Source organism: Malaya genurostris, chromosome 2 (genome assembly GCF_030247185.1).
Source record: "Malaya genurostris strain Urasoe2022 chromosome 2, Malgen_1.1, whole genome shotgun sequence".
Taxonomy (NCBI): Eukaryota; Metazoa; Arthropoda; class Insecta; order Diptera; family Culicidae; genus Malaya; species Malaya genurostris.
Window position 1 is genome coordinate 200,943,549 of NC_080571.1, and position 26,356 is coordinate 200,969,904.

Here is a 26,356-nt window from a genome sequence, read left to right on the forward strand (position 1 = left end):
CTATAAAAGAATAGAAAGTTTATGCAATCACTTGAAAAATTGATTAGTGAAAAATTGGCCTCATCGAGCTGAGCAAAGTATGTGTGTGAGTATGAGTATGTGTCACTCATTTTTCTCGGAAATGGCTTGACCGATTTTCACAAATTTCAAATCAAAAATCTCATAGTCCCGTAGAATGCTTTCCATTTCATTATCCTTTCATAGAGTAAAGTGTGTTTAAAACTGCACATCATTTAGAGCAGGGGTTCCCAATCTATTTTGGGTTATGGACTCCTTTACTAAGATTAAATTAGGCCTCAGACCCCCATCAACAAATTCCTTTGAAAATTCCATTTATTGCTTTTTTAATATTGATGTAATAATTTCTGCGGATGGTCAAATAAACACAACTTTTTTAGAGTAAATATTTCAAATAACAACTTATTTCAAACAATAGGTGGGCGATTTCTAGACCGTGTCGACCCCCACAGTCAGTTTTCGTTTACGTCGACCCCCCAAAAAGGATATCGACCCCAAGGGGTCTATATCGACCACTTTGAGAACCCCAGATTTAAAACGATGAGGGTAAAATTCTTCTAGGTTTGGCTCAAAACTGATTTAATTTGTAGGCTACATTAGTAACTTATTTCGGCTATACAGGTTCTCAGTTCCCGGTTTCGGAAGTTCCGCAAATAGTGGTCAAAAACTCTAAAACGAAACTCACTCAATTTTCTAAGAAATGGTTTGATCTATTTTCACAAACTTTGGCTCCAATGGAAGGTTGCTGTTGAATTTCATTTGGCTCCGACTTCTGGTTCCGGAACTGTAGGGTAAAGTTTTTTTTTAACTTTAAACTGTCATTTAGCACGATAAAGAAAACTAAAGAAAAAATCGTATTAATTAGACATAACTGTTAGAAATTGAAAAGGTTAAAAAGGTTATGGTGTTTATACACAAAGAAAGTTTCTAGTTTTATTAAAGTTTGTAAAAAGAATTCTTGAAAGTTTAGGTGATATGAGAAAGTTTAATATACAACTCGGCCAACCAACCCCAATGAATGTTTTGAGAAGCAATCACGATTAACAAAAATAAAATTAAAGCTACACTAGAAACCTATATGCCATTTTGTACAGTTTTGAATTCTAATTCCAATGACACCACGTTTTTGGTAATTGGATGTAAATTGATCCGCGTTACACCTATCATTTTACACAAACATACATTTACCCTCCAGTGTCGAAAAAGACAAAAACGCGCTCCTGTACAAACGACAACACAAAAGCACATGAAATTACGTCGGTATATGGGTGGCCTAATACTCTACCAAAATCACTATAGATATCGCCACTACGCATAATAGCCTTTTAAGAAAAAGCAATTCAGTCAACCAGCCCCGGTCTCCCCTACATCATCTATGACGATACTTAAAAAGAGATGCCAGATATTTTCATAGAAAATCTGTATTGATTCGTATAAAATATCTGTATTTATCTGTATTCGCTAATAAAATGAAATTTCTACAATGCAATTATGTTAAAAGGTTATGGTTATAGAGTGGTAGATTAAATTTCATATCTTATATTATATTCATCGACGAAATTTTATAGTTTTTTCCTATCAACAACAATTGAATTATGGTGCTATATACTTGTCTAATTTGAAAATGTTCACTTCATAAGTTGAGATGAATTTCCAAAACCCAATATGCAACGTTAAGTCAGGTAATACAACTGTCAGTCTGACAATAATGTTTCATGATGCCAAGACTTGTCTAACTTTTAAGTTCAATTTAGTTACAAATTTTAATATAAATGGATTTCAGTGTTCTTAATTAAATATCTGCACAAAAAATATATATTTTAAAAAGTGATTTGTACGTTGATTCCTATACGTTTATCTCGTCATTGCAATCAAATACTAATAGATAGCTCAAATACTAATAGATAGTTTAATTTTTTCCTTAATACTTTTGGTGAAATCTGTATAAATCTGTATTAAATTTAAGAAATCTGTACTCTGTATTAAATCTGTATGCGCATGTAAAAATCTGTATTATACAGATAAATCTGTATAAATGGCATCTTTGCTTAAAACTAACATGTTATGTGTGAGTCTGTCTATGTAGAAAAGTCACATTATTTATTCTTATGTGCGAAGTATTCTACATTAACAGGTTAAAATGCGATGTATTATGAAAATTGAAATGTTTTCAGAGAAACAGATTTTATAAATGTTTAAATTTTTGGAAGTTTGACTTCTTTATGGTGCATTTGCAATGTTGTGATTAGAGAAATTGGCCGAGCTAACTTCAAATTATGTGTGTATTTCTGAATCCGAATTCAGAAAAATAATATCTCGACTGTGGCACATCTGTTGATACCAGTATCACGATTCGAGATCTTCGAGCAATATTTCGAACGGATATTTGCGGTTGAATCAAGCTTGAAGACAAGCTTTGTCCTGCCGCAGATTCTTTTCATTAAAATTTATGACATTCTTCCTGGGCGAGCACATTTTTTTTACAACAAATATTCTTAATTAAGCAAACCAAGCAAGACAAATTAGCGGCGACCGATATAAAGGAAGAGAGAGTAAAATGCGCCCCTTTAGAAAATGGCGCTATAATTTAACTACAAAAGAAAAGTCGAGAATATTTTAATGATCTTTTAATTTTAATCAATATTGTTTCTGTGATTTTCAACAAATTTGAATAGAAATAATTGTTACATAGAGTTTTGTCCTTCTGTTTGGCATAATCTCATTTGTAATGACATAGTAAGTTAATTCAAATTAAGGAGTAATGGCAACCGTTGAATTGATTATTGGCTCCTGTTTTAAATAGTATTGCCTTGCAAAACAAACAGCTTTCAGTTTCATTTCAATTTCTTCGAAAACTCTCCTTTAGCTTTTAAGAAATGCCAGGGATGCGTTAGACCTCCGGGGTGCGTCGTACCCTATCTACCCCTATAGCATATTGCAAGAATTCACCCGCAAGAAAAATAAGAGAATAAAACCAAACCCGAAAGGGAAAAAATCGGCAAAATGAAATGGAATCGATAAATTCTAGCTTCAACAGTTGTGGAGACCTGTGGCTTGGACTTTTTCAGGAGCACAAGAACAGTTCGGATCGAAAAAAAAAAATTAATTGGACTGTCATTCGAGTTTGGCAAAGATGGGTGAATTTAACTGGGATTCGTTTCCATATTCAACCAGTTCATACAAAATTAGCTCACGATAAACCGGATAGTTACCGGTGCCTTTCTTTTTGCATAGCGGTTAAGCTTTCTTTGGTTTTGGGGTCCAATTCTAGTCTCGCTTTCAGAAGTCAGTGACCTTTATTGGAGTACGAAATAACTTCTTCGGATTCGCCTTTCAGGGATATCGAGATCATAGATATCAAAAGTGCTTTTCTGAACAGATGTTATCTAGAAGCGAAAAAACATATAAGGCAAAGTAATATTAAATGTTGTTCCAAGTTATTCAATCAGTTCTCATGTTGTTTCGATAACTGCAAATGAGCTCACTTTGAAGATGAATTTCCAAGGACTCAATGTTTGCTGAGAGTTAGTCATAACAGTAACCGAAAAAGACTCTGATCCATCCTACTGATACAAACGCTCAAAAAAGAAGTTAATTAATTGCAATTTTTGTATTGATTGAAATTTGTTTACTGAACATATTTTTTTTGTGAAAATGAAATAAATAATTTTACAACAATCAATTGTTGACGTAATATATTTTTTTTAAATTGAATATCAATTAAAGTTCTCGCTCCAACAGTTATTAGGGCAACTGTATCATCTCACTAGTAGGGTTACCGTATTACTTGGCTTCTGCTCTACGTTGAAAATCGAGTTGAGCTACCCAAAATCAGGTAGAAACAATTTGGGTACAACCCAAATTTTAGGTTACTATTTTTCAGTTCATAATGGGTAGTAACTAATTCATGATCTACTTAAACTTTGATTTGATCGTAAAAAAATAGGCAGCGAGCATTGCCAAATACTTTGGGTAATCTTCCATTTACCTAAATATTGCGATCGTGACTCGTTAGTCAGGTTTATGTAATATGCTAATAATCTAAAAATGCGAAAGTGCACTTTAGTTGATTTTAGGTAGGTTTCTGCCCAAATATTTTCCTTCAAAGACTGGTCGTCACATGGTGAGATAACTAAGTCCTCACAAGTTCCTATCTCATGCCTCCCCGTGTGTCTATGATGACATTTGGTCAATAGAACGGCGTCGACTGGGTGCTATCGCCTTCTGCGTTAGTAGCAGAATGAGAGGGTGCGAAATGGCTTGTAGGTTGAAGCCCATCCTAAAGTGCAATGCATATCATATTATATTACAACGTATAATTCTGTTGTTTATTACAGGGTCCGGCACTCGAAGTGTAACCAACTTCAGACCGCTCGCGCAGCTGACGCACGGGCATCAGCTCTCTAGAAATTTGCTAAATGACAGTTCGGAGTTGTATTGTTTACAAGCGCAAGAAAGCATTTTGCCAAAAGTGAACGCGAAAAAAAATCAGTGATGGATTTAAAACGTAATAGTGTGATTGCTTTATATTTAGATGGAAAATCACAACCAGCGATTGTTCGTGAGCTCAAACTTTTTAAAGTGAATAAAGTTTTTGTTTATCGCACCATAACTCGTTACAATAATACTGGTAGCATCGCAAAACGTCATGGAGGTGGTCATCAAAAGACTGCAACGTCACGTGAAATGGTTCAAAAAGTGAAGAAGCGACTTGAACGAAATCCTCGACGAAGTGCCAATCAAATGGCAAAAGAACTGAAAATATCCGACCGTAGCATCCGCCGCATACTGAAAAATGATCTGAAGGTCAAGCCTTACAAGATCCAAAAGGCGCATGATCTCACACCGAAGCAGCAACAAGTTAGACTTGAGAGAGCGAAGGAGTTGCTTCGTTTGGCCGAAAGCGGTAAATTTCCGAACATTGTATTTTCTGACGAGAAAATTTTTCCTATTGAGCAATTCGTAAACTCTCAAAACGATAGGGTTTACTTGACCGACCGTTCATACGAGAATTTGAGTCATCGATTGGCCACCAGCACCCGCAACAGATAATGGTTTGGGCCGCTGTAACCGCAGATGGGCGCTCTCCAATCGTTTTCATCGAGCCTGGCGTCAAGGTAAATGCGACATATTATCGGGAAAGTATTCTGGAGGTTGCTTTGAAGCCGTGGGCAGACAAACATTTCGGTGGCAGACCATGGACGTTTCAGCAGGACTCGGCACCGTCTCACAAAGCTCGAGTGAACCAAGAATGGCTGAAAAACAACGTTCCGAACTTCATCACGTCCACACAATGGCTCTCGAATTCACCAGATGCGAATCCAGTGGATTATTCTCTTTGGGCCATTTTGGAGAGCAAAGTCCGAACTAAAAGATACACCAGTCTCGAGGAGCTGAAAAAAGTTATTGTCCGCGAGTGGGCCAAAATACACCTGCAAGTCACATTCGGGCAGCTTGCGATTCGTTTTTTGACCGTCTCAAGGCCATAGTCAAGGCAAAAGGTGGTCATATCGAGCAAAAGTGAATTGATTCTGAATTTTGTATTATTTTTACACATTTTGTACTTTGAATTAAGTAAAAGTAATTTTCCAAACTGAATTTATGGCCTTTTTAATTGGTTACACTTCGAGTGCCGGACCCTGTACATCATTTATTATATATTGAAATGAATTATATTACATTGTATTATATATAATTATTATTATCATTACTATTATTATTATTATTATTATTATTATTATTATTATTATTATTATTATTGTTATTATTATTATTATTATCGTCTTATATTATATTATATTATAGTATATTGTATCAGGTGTACAACATTGCTTCCGCCGGTTTTTTTCCAAAGTTAAAAGCTTCATTGCGAAAAAGTGCTTACAGATGTATTATTCAAAGTATTGTTCGTCGCTAGCGACAACTTTCTCCCGTCTTCCCGGCAATTTTCGGATCCAGGCTCGAAAAACGGAGTCCTCTTTTGACGCTATCCATGAAGCAATCAATTTTTCCAACTCTTCGAAGGATTGAAAATGTTGATCTGCCAGGCCGTGTGCCATCGAACGGAATAGGTGGAAGTCAGAAGGGGCGACATCTGGGGAATACAGCGTGTGGGGCAAGACTGCCCATATCAGCGTTTCGTGTTGAAGGATGACTTTGTCATGTCGCTCTTGATATTGTGGCCGCTTTTCTTTTAGCGCGCGACTAAGGCGCATCAGTTGCGTTCGGATATCCTGTGATGGTTTCACCCGGTTTTAAGAGCTCGCAGTAAATCACACCGAGCTGATCCCACCAAAATACAAATCAACACCTTAGCGCCGTGAATATTCGGTTTTGCCTTCGACGAAGTAGCATGCTCGGGCTTTCCTCATGATTTTCTGCGTTTAGGATTTTCGTATCGAACCACCGCACAGTGATGCCAAGGTGGCAGAAATCCAAAAAATAAATTTATTTTTTTCCTGCACTATATTAATTTTTTTGAATTCTCAGATAAACGAAGGGTTACAGTTTAAAGTATAAAAGTTATTGAATAAGAAATAATCTCTCCATATCCTCTCAACGATAGGGTATTACAAACTTTTTTTTCATCCCTCCATACAAAATATATGGCGCAATGATGATGTTTTGCGATTAGAGTTTTATATAGGTAGGAAAGGGCTGCCACTGTTCAATAGTATTTGATTTTATAGCATTTTTTTCTCTACTTTTCAAAAACCACTATGCGATCCTGCACATCTCTGCACTTTAAAGGCAATTAAAATCACAAAGACAAGGGCTATACTTTTCTAAATAAAGTCGGTGCGAGTAAAATTTAAGTAAACGGCTATATGATAAATAAAATCAGAACATTTATAACATACATAACATAAAACACCTTTAGAAATGTCGTTATATAAATCTATATATAATATCAGGCGTTGGAATAAATTAGTAGCGTTTTTGCCTCTCTCATATAGAAAGGTTATGCAATCACTGTGAAAACCGACTTTTGAACCGAGGCCCGGAGGACCGAGTGTCATATACCATTCGACTCAGTTCGTCGAGTACGCAAAATGTCTGTGTGTGTGTGTGTGTGTGTGTATGTGTGTGTATGTGTATATGTAACGTTTTTTTGCACTAACTTTTCTCGGAGATGGCTGAACCGATTTTCACAAACTTAGATTCAAATGAAAGGTCTTGTGGTCCCATACAAAATTCCTGAATATTATTTGGATCCGACTTCCGGTTCCGGAATTATGGGGTAAAATGTGCAAAAAATTGTGAAAATAAGTGCACTGACTTTTCTTAGAGATGGGTGAACCGATTTTCACAAAATTAGATTCAAATGAAAAGTCTTGTGGTCCCATAGAAAATTCCTGAATATTATTAGGATCCGACTTCCGGTTCCGGAATTATGGGGTAAAATGTGCATAAAATTGTGAAAATAAGTGCACTAACTTTTCTCAGAGATGGCTGAACCGATTTTCACAAACTTAGGTTCAAATAAAAGGTCTTGAGGTCCCTAAAAAATTCCTGAATATTATTTGGATTCGACTTCCGGTTCGGGAGTTAAAATGTAAAATGTAAAATGTGTCAAAAAAAGAAAATATGTGTTCTAACTTTTCTCATAGATGGCGCGACCGATTTTCACAAACTTAGATTCAAATGAAAGGTCCTGTGGTCCCATACGTAATTCCTGAATTTCGTGCGGATCCGACTGCCAGATCCGGAAATATAGAGTAAAGTGGGTTAAAATTGTATACCATCACTGAAAATGGAGAAAAACCTTAAAAAAATTTCTAAATCGACCTCAAATCTTTTCCAATTGATAGTTTTTGTCAGTAGACGGTCAAACAAACCGATTTCGGTTATTCTTTCAAGAATCACAGTATTATATATGATAGTATGATTGATATGAGAAAGGCATCATTACACCACTAGGTGGATTAAAACAGGTTTTTCTGCTAAGTTTCATGATTTTTAGTTGGAGTATCATGCAGTACGGTTTTTTTTTTTCAAAGTATAGTCCATCGTTATGTACCACTTTCTGTCATCTTTCTGGTAAGACTCGAATACCACGTTTGAAAAATTCCTTTTTCTCAGATTCGACAAATGAATCGATCCAATTTTTGGTGGTGTCGTAGTTTTTGAAACTGACCTGACAAGTTATGTGCCTTGGATTGGAGCAAATGGCAACCGTATGGAGCAATGTCTGATAAAAATGGCGACTGGGGCCGAACTTTTCATTGCAGCGATTACAAAATAAAAGCTTTTACAACTTTCGAAACATGGAGTCTTGCATTGTCATGAAGCAAAAATACTATGCCATGAAGATCTTCAAATTGCGTCTGCTTTTCATGCAATGCTCTGTCCAAACGCAACAAGTGTAATATGTATATGGAACCAGTGACGGTGCCACCTAATTTGAGTAGCTCATAATAAATAGCGCCCAGTTGATCCCACCACATGCACTTTTTCTGCTGTCCGGAACTTTCTTGTAGTCCATATAAAAAATTCCCAAATTTGAACCACTAAAACCACTTTATGCATGTTTGCTCAGCGTCATTTTTCATTTTACATAGTTTAATAAGATACTTTAACATAATAAAAATCCACTATTATTAATAAAGCGATAATATTCAACCAAATTTTAATTTGTACTTGTGTTCGTGTTCTTTCATAAAGTCGAAAAACTTAAAAAAAATTCTAAATGCAGAGCATTTTTAAAAAATTGATATTTTTGTTGAAAACAGTAAAAAAAAACTTTTTAAATTGTTACTATCCCATCTTTAATCACAGTGCAATAAACTACATCAGTTGTATGTTACAACATATCAGAAAATAAAAATATTAAGACAAGCCTTTCTGGAGAAAATTGATGATTTCAAGATATAAGGAAAAAAAATTTTCTCTCGGTGTATACATTTTCCACACAGGTTTAATCATTATATGAAGAATAGGTGAATACTCCTAATCAATCACGAAATAAATAAAAATACACAAGTTAATTTATTAAAAAAAGTCATCATTTTCCGGTCCATAGCGAACGGTGCATCATGTCACTTTTAGGTGGATCGAATATTTTTTCATACATTGCCAAGATAGAAATATATACGAAGACCTCAAATTATTAATAAAAAATCATCCAACTGACGTTTATCGACGTATTTAAGGTTTTTGCCAACTTTTGTATGGAGTGGCATCACTGTGCACCGGTTACGATTCGATGTAAAAACCCCTTACGATTTTGTCTTTGAAGCAGTTGCTCACATACAAATAGACGGCGCTCGATGTCCCTCGGTTTCAACTCGTACGGCACCCAGTTTCCTTTTTTCTGAATCATACCCAGGGCCTTGAGACGTCTTGAAATGGTTTGCTGACTCACTCCCAACGATTCGGCAAGCTCTTCTTGGGTTTGGCGCGAATCTTCATCAAGCAATTCTTCTAGTTGTTCATCTTTGAAGGTTTTTTCTCTTCCACCACCATGTTTGTCTTCGACATCGAAATCACCATTTTCAAAACGTTGAAACCACTCCCGACACGTTCTTTTACTCAGAGCAGCATCACCGAAAGTTTCTGAGAGCATTCGATGCGCTTCAGTTGCTTTTTTTCGAATTGTAACAGAAAAGTAAAACTTTCCGCAAATGGCGAGAATTGGGCACATAAACAGACATTTTCGAGCGTGAGTAATACGAAAACAAGAACAACTATCACTGAAACGGCGATTCGTTAGGCACTGTACACACTCACTTTAAAGGCATTATCATCTATGTATTATAACCAGCCTCAGCCGGTACAGCCACCTATCGGAAAACGGCGGAAGCAAAGTTGTACACCTGATATTGTATTGTATTATTTCATAATATACAGTATTATGTTATTGTATTATAATAATTATGTTTTATGTATTGCATTATGATGTATTATATTATAATATATTACATTATATTTTATTATACTATATTGTATGATGCACAATTATGACTGGATGATGGAGTAGATTGCCAACCTGAGTCACGTGGGGGAAACTTTGTTTTTCTCCCTGAAGGTCTGAAATGAGTAAGACGCACCCTTCTAAACCATCAGGCGGGTTTAAGCTGGTATAGCGAAATTCTTTATTATATGGCTGGAAGGTGCCGGGTCCTCAAACCCCATTTTGGCCTTCTTAGCAGCAGTTTTTTAATGCTATCTGATAATCAAATTTGGATCTACTGTAAGTCTACCCGCATACACTGGTAATGCCTTGAACTGATGGTGGCTTCACACATACATACATACATACATATATACAATTACTTTCCTTCAAAGACTGCTGAAGTCTTTCCACATCATCAAGTTGAGTTTTTAGTATATCCCTCTTGGGTATATCATGGTTTTAAGACGGAATATGCAAATAACTTTAAAAAATTTATTTTTTTAAGGAACCTTCAGAAGAAAACTTGAATTAAGGAACTTTAAAATGAATATAAATATTTTCGGAATTGTTGTGGAAATTCCGAGACTTTTATAGTCCAAATTTCAAAGAACAGTTCATAATTGTGTTAGTTCAATTAGATCTAATATATACGCAGAAAAATCCTGTTTTTTTTTTCAAAACAACAAAACGATTAGTTGTTTATCAAACCAAAAAAAAAAATAGTTGTTTCAAATCGAGATATTGCAGATTCATGTCGGTCACACTAGAATATGACTGTTCGAAAGAAAAGTTTAGAATGTTGCTTTGAAGACCATATCATTGAGCGATAAAAATTGACTCAACATATTATAAATTCTGTGTAATTTTGAGAGTGGTAATAGTATTTGAAGAGTTCGTAAACGGGTAGCCGGAATTAAACTGTATTTTAGTATGCAATATGTATGAACAATTTCGTTTAAGCTGTGCTCAGATTCCGAATATTTTTTTTTATAATTCCACACGGCTTAAACCAAACAAGCTTAAAAATTACCGAGGCAGTGAGTAGAATCTACTTTCTGAAAAATTTAACTCTATTTCTCCTTATAAGTACACGAGGAACTTTTGACAATCAGCTGCTTACTTAAGAGTACATCACGCTTAGAAAAAGTTACTCAGAGTTTAAGTACTAGTTACTCGGTTTCAAATGATACATGGACGTCACGTCAAAAATTGAGTTGTTAACGTCCCTCTCAGCAGGCGGTTCTATTTTGTTGGTCGTTGAGCGCTTGTTGAACGACATACTGCACGAAATATTCGTTCAGTTTGCTGGAACGGTTCGTTGTTGTTTTTTCTCTTGCAAAAATAGTGTGAAAATTAGGTGTTACCTTCATATAGAAAGACAATTTGTTGTTATTCTACGTGAAGTAGAAGTATTGTGCAAGTATGTAGTGATAGTTTTTTTAAAAAAGTGGGAATAACTTCAGATATTCTCCAGTAAAACTAGTCCAACGGGGCTGCAACTCCTCATATTAAAAATGGCTCAACAATGGACCTCTGTCTGCCGGGTTTGATGAACGAAAAAAAAGGCATTCGGTTTAACGATCTGTTTTAAAATCGGCAAACGAAGGTCCCGTGTTGGCCTCTCGTTGAACGATTGATTGGACGTTCATTGGACCAATGATCCAATGTATTGGACCAACGAAGAACCTCCGTTGAACATTTTTGCCTTTCTCATATAGAAAGGCTAAACAATCACTGCAAAAACCGAATTTCGATTAGATTGTCACATACCATTCGCCTCAGCTCAACGACCTGAGCAAATGTCTGTGTGTGTGTGCATCCTTTCTCGGAGATGCCAGGTGAGATAACTTACCATAGCAAATAGGAGTGGCACCTCAACATTTTTAAATATTCGATCAATTGGGTTCTGTGATATCACCAATTGTTCTGAGTTAATTTACTTATCTTACTCTTTCAGTCGTAGACCACGCGAGTCTCTGCTGTATACATGAGGCGTCTCCATTCAACTCGATTCATGACTGTTCACCGCCACCCTCGCTAGCTGCGAAGGGTCCGCCGGTCGTCCTTAACTCGATTGATCCATCTTGGCCGCTGCGCGCCTCTTCTTATACCGGTCGGATCATTATCGAGGATTTTTTTAACCGGGTTGTTCTCCGACATTCTAACAATATGCCCGGCCCACTTCAGACTTAATACGTCCAGAACAGTATAGGACCGTGATAGAATAAATTTTTTTTTAACAATTGAATTCTACTATAAGTATATATACTTATAGTAGAATTCAATGGTAAAATTTTTTTTATTCTATCATAAATATTCTATTAAACACTCAAACCCTGTTAATTAGTCAGTATAGGACCATTGTGTGACATTAGAAGTGGAAGTGGACAGTATTTGAGGCAGCCTATTGATCCTACCTGTTGTCACAAATGGAGTGCTCCGTATTCCACATGAGCAAATTGATTGCTAAGTCATGTATTTTTTTTGCTAACGGCGACATCTTCTGATTTCATCAACGCGCATCTCCAGCGTATTGGAATCGCGGAGAGCGGTCTCTGCGCTTGTGGCGACGGTTATCAGGGCCCGAGGTAGACCACCCGAAGTTCCAGTCCGAGATGTGTTGGCTAGTCGGGATATCTCTTATATGCTTCTTATATACCAGTACCTCAAACACATTAATATACAAGTGTAATCTGTCATAACTCGCTCAGAAAGTGTAATCTCCACCTATAGGTTCGACACTAACATCCGCCCGATTCTCTCGATCACCGTCCCTGTCCACCATCTTCATTGGAACTAACCAGATCTTTTTTTGTCACTAGCTTTTCGTTCCCCCTTTCTCCTTCTCTTCACCATCTCGATGGCAACTAATTAGATCTCTGTAGTTTTCAGACATTTTGTTTCCATACCCCCTATTCACCTCAGTTTCCACAATATTTACTTTCTTTTTTTTCATTCTCTTCGTAACATCACCATCACCGCCTACGGTCCTACGCTCCAGTCGATAACCAGTATGCGGGCCACCCGCCGAGCCTGGGGGTGTTTCCCGCGGACCCACACGAACCGAAAGGAAGCGGCCATAGATAGCGCCATCAAGTCATGCAATATTCAGTTCACCGACCACTGCCGAACGCCAGATGAAAGCTGGATTTTCGAAAATTCGAGACGACGTAATTTAATGATACTATTCTAGTTTTAAGTTAGTCGTTAATTAAGATTAAAAAAAAACTTTTGGCATCTTAGAGCTTAAGCAGTGTGCCTAAAAATATATTATACTATTGAATAAAAAATAAAAATTTTCTGATTTCTAACAACTTCTGGGACATCAAACGTATGATAGGCAGTGAAAAACAGTCCCAAAATCTTCTGGAAGTCTACTTTCACAAACGTCTCGTCATCCATCATAAGACAACACGGTTTTGTCAACATCTGTATGTAGAGCTTCCGTGAACGTGATTTTACAACCATATTCTGCCGCTCATTGCGATTCGATACATGCTGAACTTTGTACGCGTCTTGCAAGAAAATTTTACTCATATGCTCTTTTTTCGACACATCTCTTACTCAACTTTTTTCATTTCTCTTGAAAGTTTGAACTAACTGAAAGTTTCTAGTTTAACATATGAATGTACGTTGTTTGGGACCTATATTAGAATGCTGTTCAGATGTGTGTAATATCATATTACACACTTTGTTTCTCGCTGAATTTCTGCAAAATAATTGCCGAGATTTGTAGTTCCGAGTACTCGGTAATCTTTTCTGAAAATGATAAAATTACAATCCCCAATTTGACAAACATCAGTCATTACTGAAATTATCAGTAAAAAGTTTTATGGGGGTCCTTTAGAAGTTTAAATTAAACAAAGAATTCGTGTTTTAATTGCCAACATTCAATTGGAGATCAAGATTCATTTTATTTCCGTATAAACATACAACAAAAATGCGTTACATTACTTATGCTTCGAGCAGGTACAATTGTAAAATATGTCATTCGGGCTAAACGTCGATTGTCGAATATTGACATGTCTTTGAAGATCTTCGAAATATCATGTAATGACTTCCCGACAGTAAAAGCAGAATCTGGAAGAATCGTTCTATAAATAATTAACAATAATGTGTAGATATTAAACTTACTGGATAGATCATAGATTCTCACGTCTTCCTTTTGGCCTAATTCCATTTTTTCTAATGACCACTGGAAATTTTCTCCGAAATATTTCGTCATAAAATAACTGCGTGGTACCAAGCGAAAATGTAAAACGAAGATGACAGTTGTCTAGCCGAATTTCAGCAAAAGCTAACACATGTTTCGAAATTTCGGCAAACGCATTTGCTGATTTCGGGATAACTGTTAATCACCGATTAGTTCAGCACAAGATTTTGCCAAATATCGGAAAAAGATGCACTTTTCGAAAAATTAGTAAATCTACTAAACGAATCTAGAAAAACATAATATTGATTACTGAGCAATCAACAAAATTGTGCGTTGTCGATCTGTATCGGCATTTTACTTTACCGAGCTCAAGAATCGGGCTTAAGTGCGTATGTACAGAAGATATGATTAGCTGGTTATGAAGACTGCATGGATATGTAAGAAATAAATTTATCGCGACAAAGCACTTCATATGATCGTCCGGGCGCCAGAGAACCAGAAGCCAACCTCTAACCGGAAGCGCACTCACTGGTTCACAAGGTTGACAACTACAGAAGCACTTGAGATGAGTTTATTTCATTGCGAAGGGGCGGATAGTTATGTTACTATTGCAAGTTTCTTTATTTTGCTTTATATTCGCAATGTAGTTAACAATTCCATCCGCGTCTACATAAATCATAATCCCATACTTACCATGCCGGTGCGGTGTTCAGCAGCAGTTCAGAACTCAACTCACCAAAAAATTATGTAAGGAATCGACAAATTGATATATTCGAACATAAAAATGCTTCATATTCAAAAATATAACTATTTATAACTTATCTGCTTATGATATAAGGTTTTCTTACAATTGAATTAAATAGTTGTATCTTGATTCTAACGAGAGTATGCCTCACTGGAACTGTATGCAATTGTACTCTAGAAAGCAGAAGTGAGTTTTCACGAATCTCATCTGCCAACAGGGTAGCCCTAATCGAAATACACGAGTTCAACTTAAAACTAAATATATTCTAATAGTTTTGTATAATAGTAACAAAACACTTGTGCAGTGCTCATATTCTCATTTCCGTATTTTGTTTCGTATCGGTCGTGGATGGAGAATTATTCAGTTTTAACCAATGTTTACGTTTCATGCGTGTAGTGCAAATTCGAATCGGTAGAGTTTTACAATGTAAGACAAACGAAAAGATTTCAGTAGCTGACATCTCTCGAGTCAGCTCCACAACGAAAATCATTAACAAATACAGTTTAAAATTCAGCTTCTTCGCGTTGTTTTTGAGGTGAGTCATTCTTGAGAATGGTTTCTGCTTTATTCTCGTCCATACCTAGAGCCATCGTCAATAAACGAACCATGCACTTATGTTCTTTCTTGTCTGCGCCTGTAGAGGACGGGATTTTAAGTCAAACAGGGAAATACATAGAAATCGAAATCCAAGTCATACCTTCTTCTGTAACATCTCTCTCGAGTTGCAATTTTTCCTGAGCGATCATCAGCATACCTTCTTCGATCGTTCCCTCCGAAATTAGCTTGTAAATCGTCACTGGCTTTGTTTGGCCCATTCGGTGGCTTCTGTCCTCTGCTTGTTTGTCGTTGTACGGATTGAAGTCTATGTCATGGATGATAACCTGTTGTTCGAGTAGTAAATTTGAGAAATTTGTAAATTATTTTCTCGCGTAAAATAAATCTGAACTCACAGTATCTGCCGCGGTAAGATTAATGCCCAAACCTCCAGCCCGAGTGGAAAGAAGAAAAATGAAGATATTGGAATCTTGGGTGTACTGATCGATTAATTCCTGCCGTTCAGTGACTGCTGTTTGACCGTCCAGCCGTAAGTATCCATACTTGCGTATAGCCAGGTACATTTCAATGATATCCAGCATCATTACAAACTGGCTGAAGATCAGCACTCGATGCCCATCGCTCTTAAGCTTCGGTAGAAGCTCATCCAGTTGGCGGAACTTACCCGAAGCTTCCACTAACTTGTTAGGTATCTGGAGGTCAAACAAACTCTGCGAACCCAAGTATACAGATATATAAGTATTGATTGACGGTTCCGGTTATGGCATATCTTGACTTACTGTGTATTTTTCCTTAAGCTGATACAGTTTAAAGTCGGACAGGTACGCGATGTCTTGGAATACTTCGTCGATGTTGTTTCCCTTGTAGTCTGAGTCACCGGCAAGTTTACGTGCGATCTTCCGAACGTCGTCATCGGAAAAGTAATACCTGGGAATAAATGAAAAATATAAACACGCATTCCAAATGAGTTTGTTTCTTTTTTATTATAAATAATAAAAAACAATTTCAAAACTTCGAATTTACGAAACGCCTGAAACGTTCCTTACCTCCTGTTTCCCAACCCTCTCAGTGGCCATGGGCTTTATTATTTATCAATATTGTAAGAATTATGCAATTTATAACTAAATTTTCAGCTGAACGAGAACGAGCCTTAAATAACTAAAAAATAGGTTTTCCTAACACTTCAGGAAGAAAAACTAATAACGCTTATATTCTTTGTTTCCTCTTCGAATTGACTGTACATAACAGTTTTTGTAGTACTGTTATGCCACTCTGTAGTTCAACAAAAACCACTAAGCAGACATAAAGTTGCTGCTACTTGCATTGGAATAAGTGAATCTACAACAGAAAAAATAGGAAGAAATTTTGTTTGCTGTGTTTTTGGTCTCGTTAACCCCACCTTATCTATTTATTTATTTATTCATTCAGCTATAATCAACGTACACAATATGCTCCTAATGACAAAATTTCTAATAAACAAAAAAAAGTAAATGGATAATGTTACATCCATAACTTGAGGATGTGAATACGAATAAAATGGACAAACTTCTTTCACATTTTTTTCCACATATAGATAACGATTCGTATTAGTTAATTGTGTGAATTTTGCAACTTTTACTGCTTAGATTCCAGAATTGTAATTGTACATCTATACTAAAGAATACTATTTTCAAAACACTTATTGCACTGAAGTGCCATAGTGCTGATAATATTTCTGATGGAGAAATAATTAAATTGTTGCGTTTAGTACAACTCGAGATACTCGTAAGTCTCTTCTATCAATTTTTTTAGGGTGGAAGGTGTTGCAAACAGAGTGGCCACTTTTACGCGTTCTTTCAGCGTTGAAATATCTTCCGCTCGGATCGCATAACCAAGAAAATCTAGATATTTTTCGGCAAACTTACATTTCTCCAAAATAATAATCAGACCAAAGGATTTCAATTTTTCAAATACCGTTCGTACATGCATGTAGTGTTTCTCCAGTGAACGTGGTGCTATACTGATGTCATCTACGAACACTATCACGAAAATCACGGTAATCCCCCACAAATCTTCATTTTCCATTTTTTGGAGAAGCACAATGCAAGGGGCTTGCTCAACAGCAGCTGGAGGGTAGGAAAATACCCAGATCCATAATTACCTGACACTCTAATTTGGCTGCATCCACCTTATCCGGTGCGATTTTCGACACGGTGCCATTCAATCAGACGACGGTTTTTCAAGTCTATCAAAATACCTAAAGCAGCAGGAAAATCTGTGCCGATAATTGTTGTGGTAAACGTTGTCGGAATCTTGTATCCACTAGCTGCATGTGAATGTAAATTAAAAGGAACCGCACCGTGTTTCATGTCCTTATTGGAGGCTGGAATGATGGAAACATCGGAACCAATATCGATTAAATATTTGATGTTTCGTAAAGAACGGCGTGCTTTCTGGAATAGCGTTTACTCCCGCCGTTTAGTTTTTTTAATGTAATCTGCAAGGTTCGAGGCGACTGGTTCTTGAAGTAGAAATGCTTCCGGAAATGCTGCGCTCTGACTTTAATCGGTGGATTTCTGCGGTCAGCGTTGCGAACCTGACTTTGTGGATGAGTTATCGATGCTACTAGTTGTGGCGATATGTGACGAAGCTGTTTCTTTTACCGTTTCGTCGGACATTTCAGAGAACTCTCACATCGTTCCATCGCTGATGGCGAGAACTGCTTTAACATTTGAAGGCATTCGTTGCAGGAAAAACATTTTCAGTAGATCGTACGTGACGTCCAATCCGGCATCCAGTTCCGGCATTTTTGCTAAGAGATGCAGCCTCGGTAGCTGCGAAGAGTTCGCATGTCGTCCTCAATTTGATCGATCCATCTTGCCCGCTGCGCGCCTCTTCTTATACCGGTCGGATCATTATCGAGAATCATTTTAACCGGGTTGTTCTCCGACATTCTAACAACATGCCCGGCCCACCGTAACCGCCCGACCTTGGCCGTTTGGACGAGGGTTGATCCTCCCAGCACCTGGTGCAGTTCATGGTTCATTCGCCTTCTCCACGTACCGTCTTCCATCCGCACTCCGCCGAAGATGGTTCGCAACATCTTCCGTTCAAAAACACTTAGTGCGCGTGGATCCTCTGCAAGTATTGTCCAGGACTCGTGCCCGTAGAGGATAACCGGTCTAATCAGCTCAGTTTTGTAGATAGTTAACTTCGTACGACGGCGAATTTTGCTCGATCGAAGCGTCCTGCGCAGTCCAAAGTAAGCACTATTTCCTGACAATATGCGTCTCTGAATTTCTCTGATGGTGTCATTATCGGCAGTCACCAGTGAGCCCAAATACACGAACTCGTCGACCATTCGGATTTCATCACCGCCAATCAGAACTCTTAATGGGTGGCTGACATTAGATTCTCTCGAGCCCCTGCCTTTCATGAACTTTGTCTTTGACACATTGATATCTAGTCCGATCCGCTTGGCCTCAGCTTTTAGTCCGATGTACGTATCTTCCATCTTCTCAAAGTTGCGTGACTTTCTGAAAATCGTACCACTCGTGTCTATCCTCGCTCTTTTTATCACACCCTCCAAAGCAATGTTGAATAGCAGACACGAAAGGCCATCACTTTGCCGTAGCCCTCTAGAGTTTCGAAGGGACTCGAGTTTATCCCCGATACTCGAACAACGCACGTCACAACGTATCAGTTTGTCCGGAAATCCGTAGTCGTGCATGATTTTCCATAGCTGATCTCGATCGATTGTCTCGTAGGCTGATTTGAAATCGATGAATAAGTGATGTGTGGGCATATTGTATTCGCGGCACTTTTGCAACACCTGGCTTATGGCGAACACTTGGTCCGTGGCAGCGCATTCGCCCATAAATCCTGCCTGATATTGTCCCACGAAGTACCACGAGTACCTTGTAGGCGGCGTTCAGCAGAATTATCGCGCGGTAATTGCAGCAATCCAGCTTGTTGCCCTTGTCCAATAAAATCTCGTCCTCCCAAATCTTGGTAACGACCCAGTGCAGTGCTTTCACTAGTGCATTACCACCGTGTTTTAGTAGCTCGCTTGGTAGTTGGTCAACATCAGCGGCCTTATTATTTTTCAACCGGTTTACCACCTCCTCGACTTCTTGGAGGTCTGGGACCGGCAGTCTATCGTCCTCCGCACGCGTTCCCAAGTTTGTTACCGCGCCGCCACTTTCGTATTCCACCACATCGCCATTGAGGTGTTCGTCGAAATACTGCCACCACCTCTCGATCACCTCACAGTCGTTCGTGAGAAGATCCCCGTTGGTGTCCTTGCACATATCGGCCTGTGGCACATGGCCTCTGCGCGAACGGTTCACCTTCTCGTAGAACTTCCTTGTGTCATTAGCACGGAACAGCTGTTCCATCGCTGATGCAGTGCTACCTATGGCAGAACGGATGTCTCTCCAACCATCTTCAAGAGTAGCTGCACCACGCTGCTCTTCCGTTGGTAGTGCCACTGCCAACTGCTGCGCGTTATCTTGAGCTACTCCAGCATCCCGGAGCCGCGTGATGTTAAACCGCGACGTTCGGTTTCGACGTTTGGTAGCCACCGTCGAAGTTTTGAGCGGATGTATACAGCAACCAAGTAGTGGTCCGAATCTATATTCGCACTGCGGTAGATGCGAACATTGTTGATGTCCGAGAAAATTTTTCCGTCGATCAAAACGTGGTCGATTTGGTTTTCGGTCTGTTTGTCAGGTGATCTCCAGGTAGCTTTGTGGATATCCTTGCGGGGAAGGAAGGTGCTTCTGACTACCATTCCTCGGGAAGCCGCAAAGTTGACACATCGTTGGCCGTTATTATTCGATGCGGCATGCAGGCTGTTCGGCCCGATTACCGGTCGGTACATTGCCTCGCTTCCTACCCGGGCATTCATGTCACCGATGACCATTTTTATGTCTCTGCGTGGGCAGCCGTCATAGGCTTGTTCCAGCTGCGCGTAGAACGCTTCTTTCTCTTCGTCGGGTTTCACTTCGTGTGGGCAGTGCACGTTAATGATGTTGTAATTGAAAAAACGACCTTTAATTCTCAATTTATACATCCTAGCGTTGATTGGTTGCCACCCAATCACTCGTTGATGCGTCTTGCCCAGCACTACGAAGCCAGTTCTCAGCTCGTTCGTTGTGCCACAGCTTTGGGAGAAGGTAGCCGCTCGATGTCCGCTTTTCCATACCTTCTGTCCCGTCCAACAAAGCTCCTGCAGCGCTACGACGTCGAAGTTGCGAGGATTTAGTTCGTCGTATATTATCCTGTCGCAGCCGGCGGAACCTAGCGACTTGCAGTTCCATGTTCCAAGTTTCCAATCGTAGTCCTTATTTCGTCGCGTGGGTCTATGCCGATATTATTTGTAATAAATATTTTACGGGCGGCTTATTAGGCCTACGCCAACCCCCTGTCTCGCCGGAGGATCATCGTGCTTGCTCTGTTTGCTATTTGCTAACATACTCTATAATGACGTTTACCGTAACAGATCTTTCACCAGAAAAGAATCTACTAGAAAGAACCAGTCGCACGAAAATAATTTTCCAGAACTAGCTAACGTCCATAAAATTTCAGGAACGTAATTTTAAAGGTAATTCTGCTTATTTCAAGTTAGTGTGAAAACATGGAGTCTGGGTCTGAAATCATTTAGCTAAATTTATTTAAATTCAAATATAGTTTTCTTGAATTAAGTATTAGTTTCCACATATAGTTTATAGTAAAAAGCTAACCTTTCGTCGTTATTTCGTTACTTGGAATCTTATCGATAATTCACTCGAACTCGAACAAAATGTGTGAATTGCATATTCGGTCCAAATATTTCGGTGATATTAGCTGAAATAGCATTACTTTTTATTTTTTGAAATTCTGCCCTAGCCCAACATTATGTTCGTCATAGATGATTCAGGTTGAGACGGCCGAATGTCGTTTGCTCGTATTACCCAAAGCTAGGGGCTATCCCTCAGCTAAGTCCGAACGAGCGGCAGCGAGGTCGGACAGCAGGTCATTAAAAATGATGAGGCGTAGCCACATTAGACCTTTCAAAATCACAGTTAATTGAAACAAATTCTATTAAGCAGCATGTTAATCTGTTATGCCAAATGATAATTATGCAAAATAACCATTATACCGAATGGCGTTATACCCCGTTCCTGGGCAATAAATTTCTGGGGAAAAAGCTTTGGCTTTTTTTTTTCTGGAGAATGCTTTCCTGGGAAATAATATTCTGGAATAATATACACTCTGGGGAATGATTCATTCTGCAAGAAATTTTCCGACGAAATGGTTTCTGGGAAACGGTTCTCGGGGAAATGTTATAGAATTCTCTAACACAAAATAAGGTAAATCCCTAAAAGTTCCAATCGTGTACGTGCCAAGGATTGAGATATTAATTTTGTTTTGATAACTTCGTATTTGTTTTTATTGGAAAGATTTGTAACAAACTGTGAACTATGCTTCGGCTTGGGAGGATCACATCGTGGGATCGTGTTTCCAGAAATTCGGTAACTGTACTGTAACTCCGGCGGCGAATGCCGCTGTTTGTTGAGGATCGTTTCCGTTATTGTCCTCACGCATTTTTATTATTACGCGACGATTACGTTTTCGAATCCAATTAATCGCGTCGGGTTCACCAATGTTGGAAAGTTCCGCCAGACGTGAAATGAAAGACGAGCGCGACATACTAAGTAACTCGGTTATTCGAGTTCTCATTTGTAACTGTGCAAATCTACTTTTCTTCTTGTTCATTGCAAAACGACAAGGATGAGAGGTAAGATGAGATAGGAATCTCAGCTCTCATGTAGATAGCAGAAACCGTAATAAAGAACAGTCTTAACTGAAAGCTTGTACTGGATAGACGTGTATCAAGTGTAAGTCGTCCGAAAGCCCTGTTAGTCGTTACCGGACGTATGAGCGTTACCACATATCCTAATATACTAAATTCTCAGTATGAAACTCAGTATGAACGAGACTACAAAGTCTAGGTACCCTAGTATCTTGTTCATGATGCGTTGAAATGTCCGCCGTCTTCGGAATATCTGCTTCCTCCACAGGAATGTGGTGGCATGCTCGTTCTAGGTCCAGAATATCGTCTGTGCGAAACACATTTCAGTTTTACTGGAACTGTGGCAGTGCGAAGAGCGGTTGACATGGTTGAACGATGAAGGGCGGGTACCGGAACGAACCGATTGAAACGAAGATGAGGTTGAGTTACCAGACCGGACCGAACAAAACCGGGGTCCAAATATTACGAAAATACGCACTTGTACGATACTTTCGAAATCACGTCGGGGTCACCAACTATGGATGGTCCGTTACCATCGGATTAGCACGAAAAGAAACGAACCATTCACGGGATTATATTTCTGGGTTTTGTGAGAAAAGCGTCATTTGTTTCGCTCGAGATTATTATAACTCTCAACTCTCTCTGCAAGTGCGTGCACAACTCGGAGAGCGCATGATAGGGATGATCATAAACTATACCCCATAAGATTTCAGAGTCAGAACGGATTCGGTATCATTACGTACTCACCTCAACAGTAACGGATGGTTCGCCAGTTTCCGCATATCCATCATGATCGACATGCCGCTGATTTCGGTACTAGACTTGATAACACCGGTGACAGTTTGGTACTCATTCACCAGCGAATGGTATTTTTCCTTTTGAGAGTCTAGCATAGGAGTTTTGACCTATAACGACAAATAAAAATAATTAAGCAAACAAATACGAAAAAAGTTCATCAGTCGCATTACAATTTTCTCCGTTTTTGGAGGCAGAAAGCTCAATACATCTTTCTTCAAACGTCGCAGAATGAATGGTTTCATAATCTGTTTTGCACGTTCAATTTGATTCTTCTCAAACGTTGTTTGATCTTCTCCGTTTTCCGATTTAGATCCTTTCTGTAAGTATATCAGAACATTTCAAAGTCAAATCTTCTCATTCCTTTAAACGAGACTCACAATTCTACCCTGGAACAAAGTTTTGATATCTTCCACCTTGCCACCGAACAGTTTTGGCATGACGAAACACAACAGGGACATCAGTTCTAGCAGGTTATTTTGCAGTGGTGTGCCAGTAAGCAGAATTCGTCTTGCGGCCTGAATGCGCAGCAAGTTCTCGTACCTTTGGGTGGTCATGTTTTTCAACATGTGTGCTTCGTCGAATATCACATATTGGAACGGTGTCACTCGCCACATTTTTTTCTCCTCGCCGGAAGCACCCATCATGTGGTAGGTAGTTAGCACAACATCGACATCGGAAATTCCATTCTTCGCCCAGTCAATTCGGATCATTCGTCGCTCTTCCTGACTACCGTAGTACTTCATAACGATCAGTTCTGGGCACCATTTCCGTAGCTCATTATCCCAATTGTCTAAAGTTGACGATGGAACAACGATAAGCTGCGGTTGGTGATTCAAGTCGTTCTCCTTCAAATGTGCTAAGAAAGCGATGACTTGTATCGTCTTCCCTAGACCCATTTCATCGGCAAGGATTCCATTCATATCATTCCGATGCATCACGATCAACCAGTTCAATCCAACCATTTGATATTCCGCCAATTTGAAACCTTCTGGAATGTTTGACGGTTGGTCCATTAGCCCACCGCCTACGGCAATGGCAGCCTCAAGTTTTTGGACCATTTTTCGACATTTATTCATAATAGTCACCAGACTGTTCCTTCGTGACAAATATTCCTGAGTGTGGTTTAGGATGTCGGTCTTGAGATACTTGTGCGATTTTAGTTTGTCCACTAAATCTTCCCAACTGTTGAACGGTCGTAGTTCTGTGAGCATTTCAACTTTTCTGGTGGAAAGAGTTTTCACAGCAGAAAGCTCATTCACCGTCGCTTTGTTGAGGAAGTCGAAAACCCCTCTGCGATCTTTTGACATTGTATAGTTGGAATTGTCATCTTCGCTGTCATCGTCACTCTCGAAGACACGTTCTGGAGGTCGATCAGAATCGTCATCACTATCACTACCGGCATTGGCACGTTGTACGCGACGTTTCTTTGCTGGATTCGCACTCTGATTGGTCCTATTCAACAGAGCAGCCTTCTGTATCATTGCAGCAGCCGCAGGGGAAGTGTCTAAAATACGTTTTTTGGTCGGCATATAACTTTTCAATTCTTCCAACGATAGCTCAACGCTCCATTTATTTCGAACGAGCGCGTCCTGCACAGTCATTGTATCCACATCTGGTCGCACCGCACGCACCCTTTGTAGACAGAGCTCTTTTTCTCTTACCGTCAAAACTGTGGGAGGAACCGTTGTTTGTTCAGCGCCGTTTTGTGTTTGAGTAGTGGGCGCAGTCACGACCCCAACCTTTGGAATGGGAACCGGTGAAACTAACTTAGGCGATATTGCTGAAGAATCGACCGAGGTACTTTCTCCTTCACTTTCACTGTCCGCTAGAGTTTGGATGCGTAATCTGCCCGGCACTAATTCTAGTTTCTGACTACCTGTAATTTAATTTGTTACAAAAACCAATGTTAATTCCAACTACTAAACGCATCTTTAGTTTGTTTACTAATATGTAAAAATCGGTGAACATAACCTAAACGAATCTTCACCCCCAAACATAAACACCTCAATGAAACAGCTGCTAAGTACAAACACAGTCAAACAAAGGTAAAGAAGGTGAACACGAAGAGAGAATAATAGAATAAAGTAAGATGGCAAACATAGGAATGGAAGCAATTTTTGATGAATTACCTTCAGTAGAAATCGCGCTAGCGGCTCCATTTAATGCGCTGTGCGTTGGTTTCCGGTACTGCCGAAGCGACATTTCGTGATAGAAAATTTAGTAGGACACAACTTCAATAAGTCTTTCTGACTGTGGCAACACGTAGCTCACTTGGTACGGGTCAGGGTATTTTTTGTTCCAGGAAAAAACGTGAAGTAGACGCCAAGTCTTGACACGAACTTCGCGACAAAATTCCGGGAAGATAACACAAAATTCTAAAATATATGTTTGACTCGCGGCAATCCCGTCACCCTAAAAAACTTTTTCCCAATTTTTCCTAAAGAACCGGTTAGCCGTGAATGAGAAATCACAAAACTAAAATGATTTCGCAACATAGAGCACTATCAAGTTTAAAAAATGTTGCAGACCGTGTTAAAGTGAACCACAAGAACGATTTCGAAGCGAAGGAAGAAAGTGAAATGAAGCATTGACATACCGTAGAAGGGGTTCGGCGGGTAGGTCGAATCACAAGCATGCAGTAGTAGATCAAGCAAAAATCATAGAATGAAAATTTTTGTGAAAACATCGATTTTAGTTTTTCGTACATGCAAACCTTTTAGCGAATAACGTCCTCCGCCTTCGGCCATCTGACACCGGTATGTGAGCACCAGCCATTTGAAACTATACCGATTACGTTGAGTTGGCGTTGGCGATTATTAGACCTTTCTAGGATTTGACAGGTTAAGCAAGAATTGCACATTATTAATGTAGCTATTATGCAAATATCTACTTTATCGATGGTTACAATTTCAACTGTAAATTACAAATGTCACGTTGCAATAAGAGTGCTTACATAATGTGTTACAAATGAAATTCAAATATTGAAAAGGATATTAGCGGCCCTTACACGAGCATTATTTTTGTCATTTTAAATGATGACTAAGTAATGATGTATTTCAAATTTGATAGAAATCTCGTCATTACAGCACCATTACACGTTCATTAAAATGATATTATTTTTTAGTAATGATATTTTTAATTACTCGTGTGAGGGCCGCTATTTAATTTTCAACATGAAAAATGAATATCACTTTTAATGCTTTTTATGACGTGTTGTTTTTATATTTATTTAGATTTCAACCCTTAAAGACCGCGACTGTCTGCTTTCGTAGCTCGCACCTTCCCCTGGATCTAAACTAAATTTGATACATGACATGACATGTTCGTGGATAAGAATCGTACTTTATCACTAATAGCTTCAAAGTATTTTCACAATTTCACATTACATGTATATAGGTTAACAACGCTTAACGCTTC

At 38.8% G+C, this 26,356-nt stretch overlaps 1 protein-coding gene across 1 annotated transcript; it reads right to left on the reverse strand.

Moving 5' to 3' along the window:
* Positions 1-14,835: 14,835 nt before the first annotated feature.
* Positions 14,836-25,495, reverse strand: LOC131427043 (SWI/SNF-related matrix-associated actin-dependent regulator of chromatin subfamily A containing DEAD/H box 1 homolog). The gene is made up of 8 exons (XM_058589925.1): positions 25,069-25,495; positions 23,317-24,815; positions 23,110-23,256; positions 22,889-23,046; positions 16,146-16,293; positions 15,762-16,076; positions 15,509-15,692; positions 14,836-15,445 (listed from the first exon to the last, which is right to left on the reverse strand). The coding sequence occupies exons 1-8, from the start codon at positions 25,139-25,141 to the stop codon at positions 15,315-15,317; spliced, it is 2,655 nt and encodes an 884-aa protein (XP_058445908.1). The 5' UTR covers positions 25,142-25,495; the 3' UTR covers positions 14,836-15,314.
* Between the last annotated feature and the right edge of the window lie 861 nt (positions 25,496-26,356).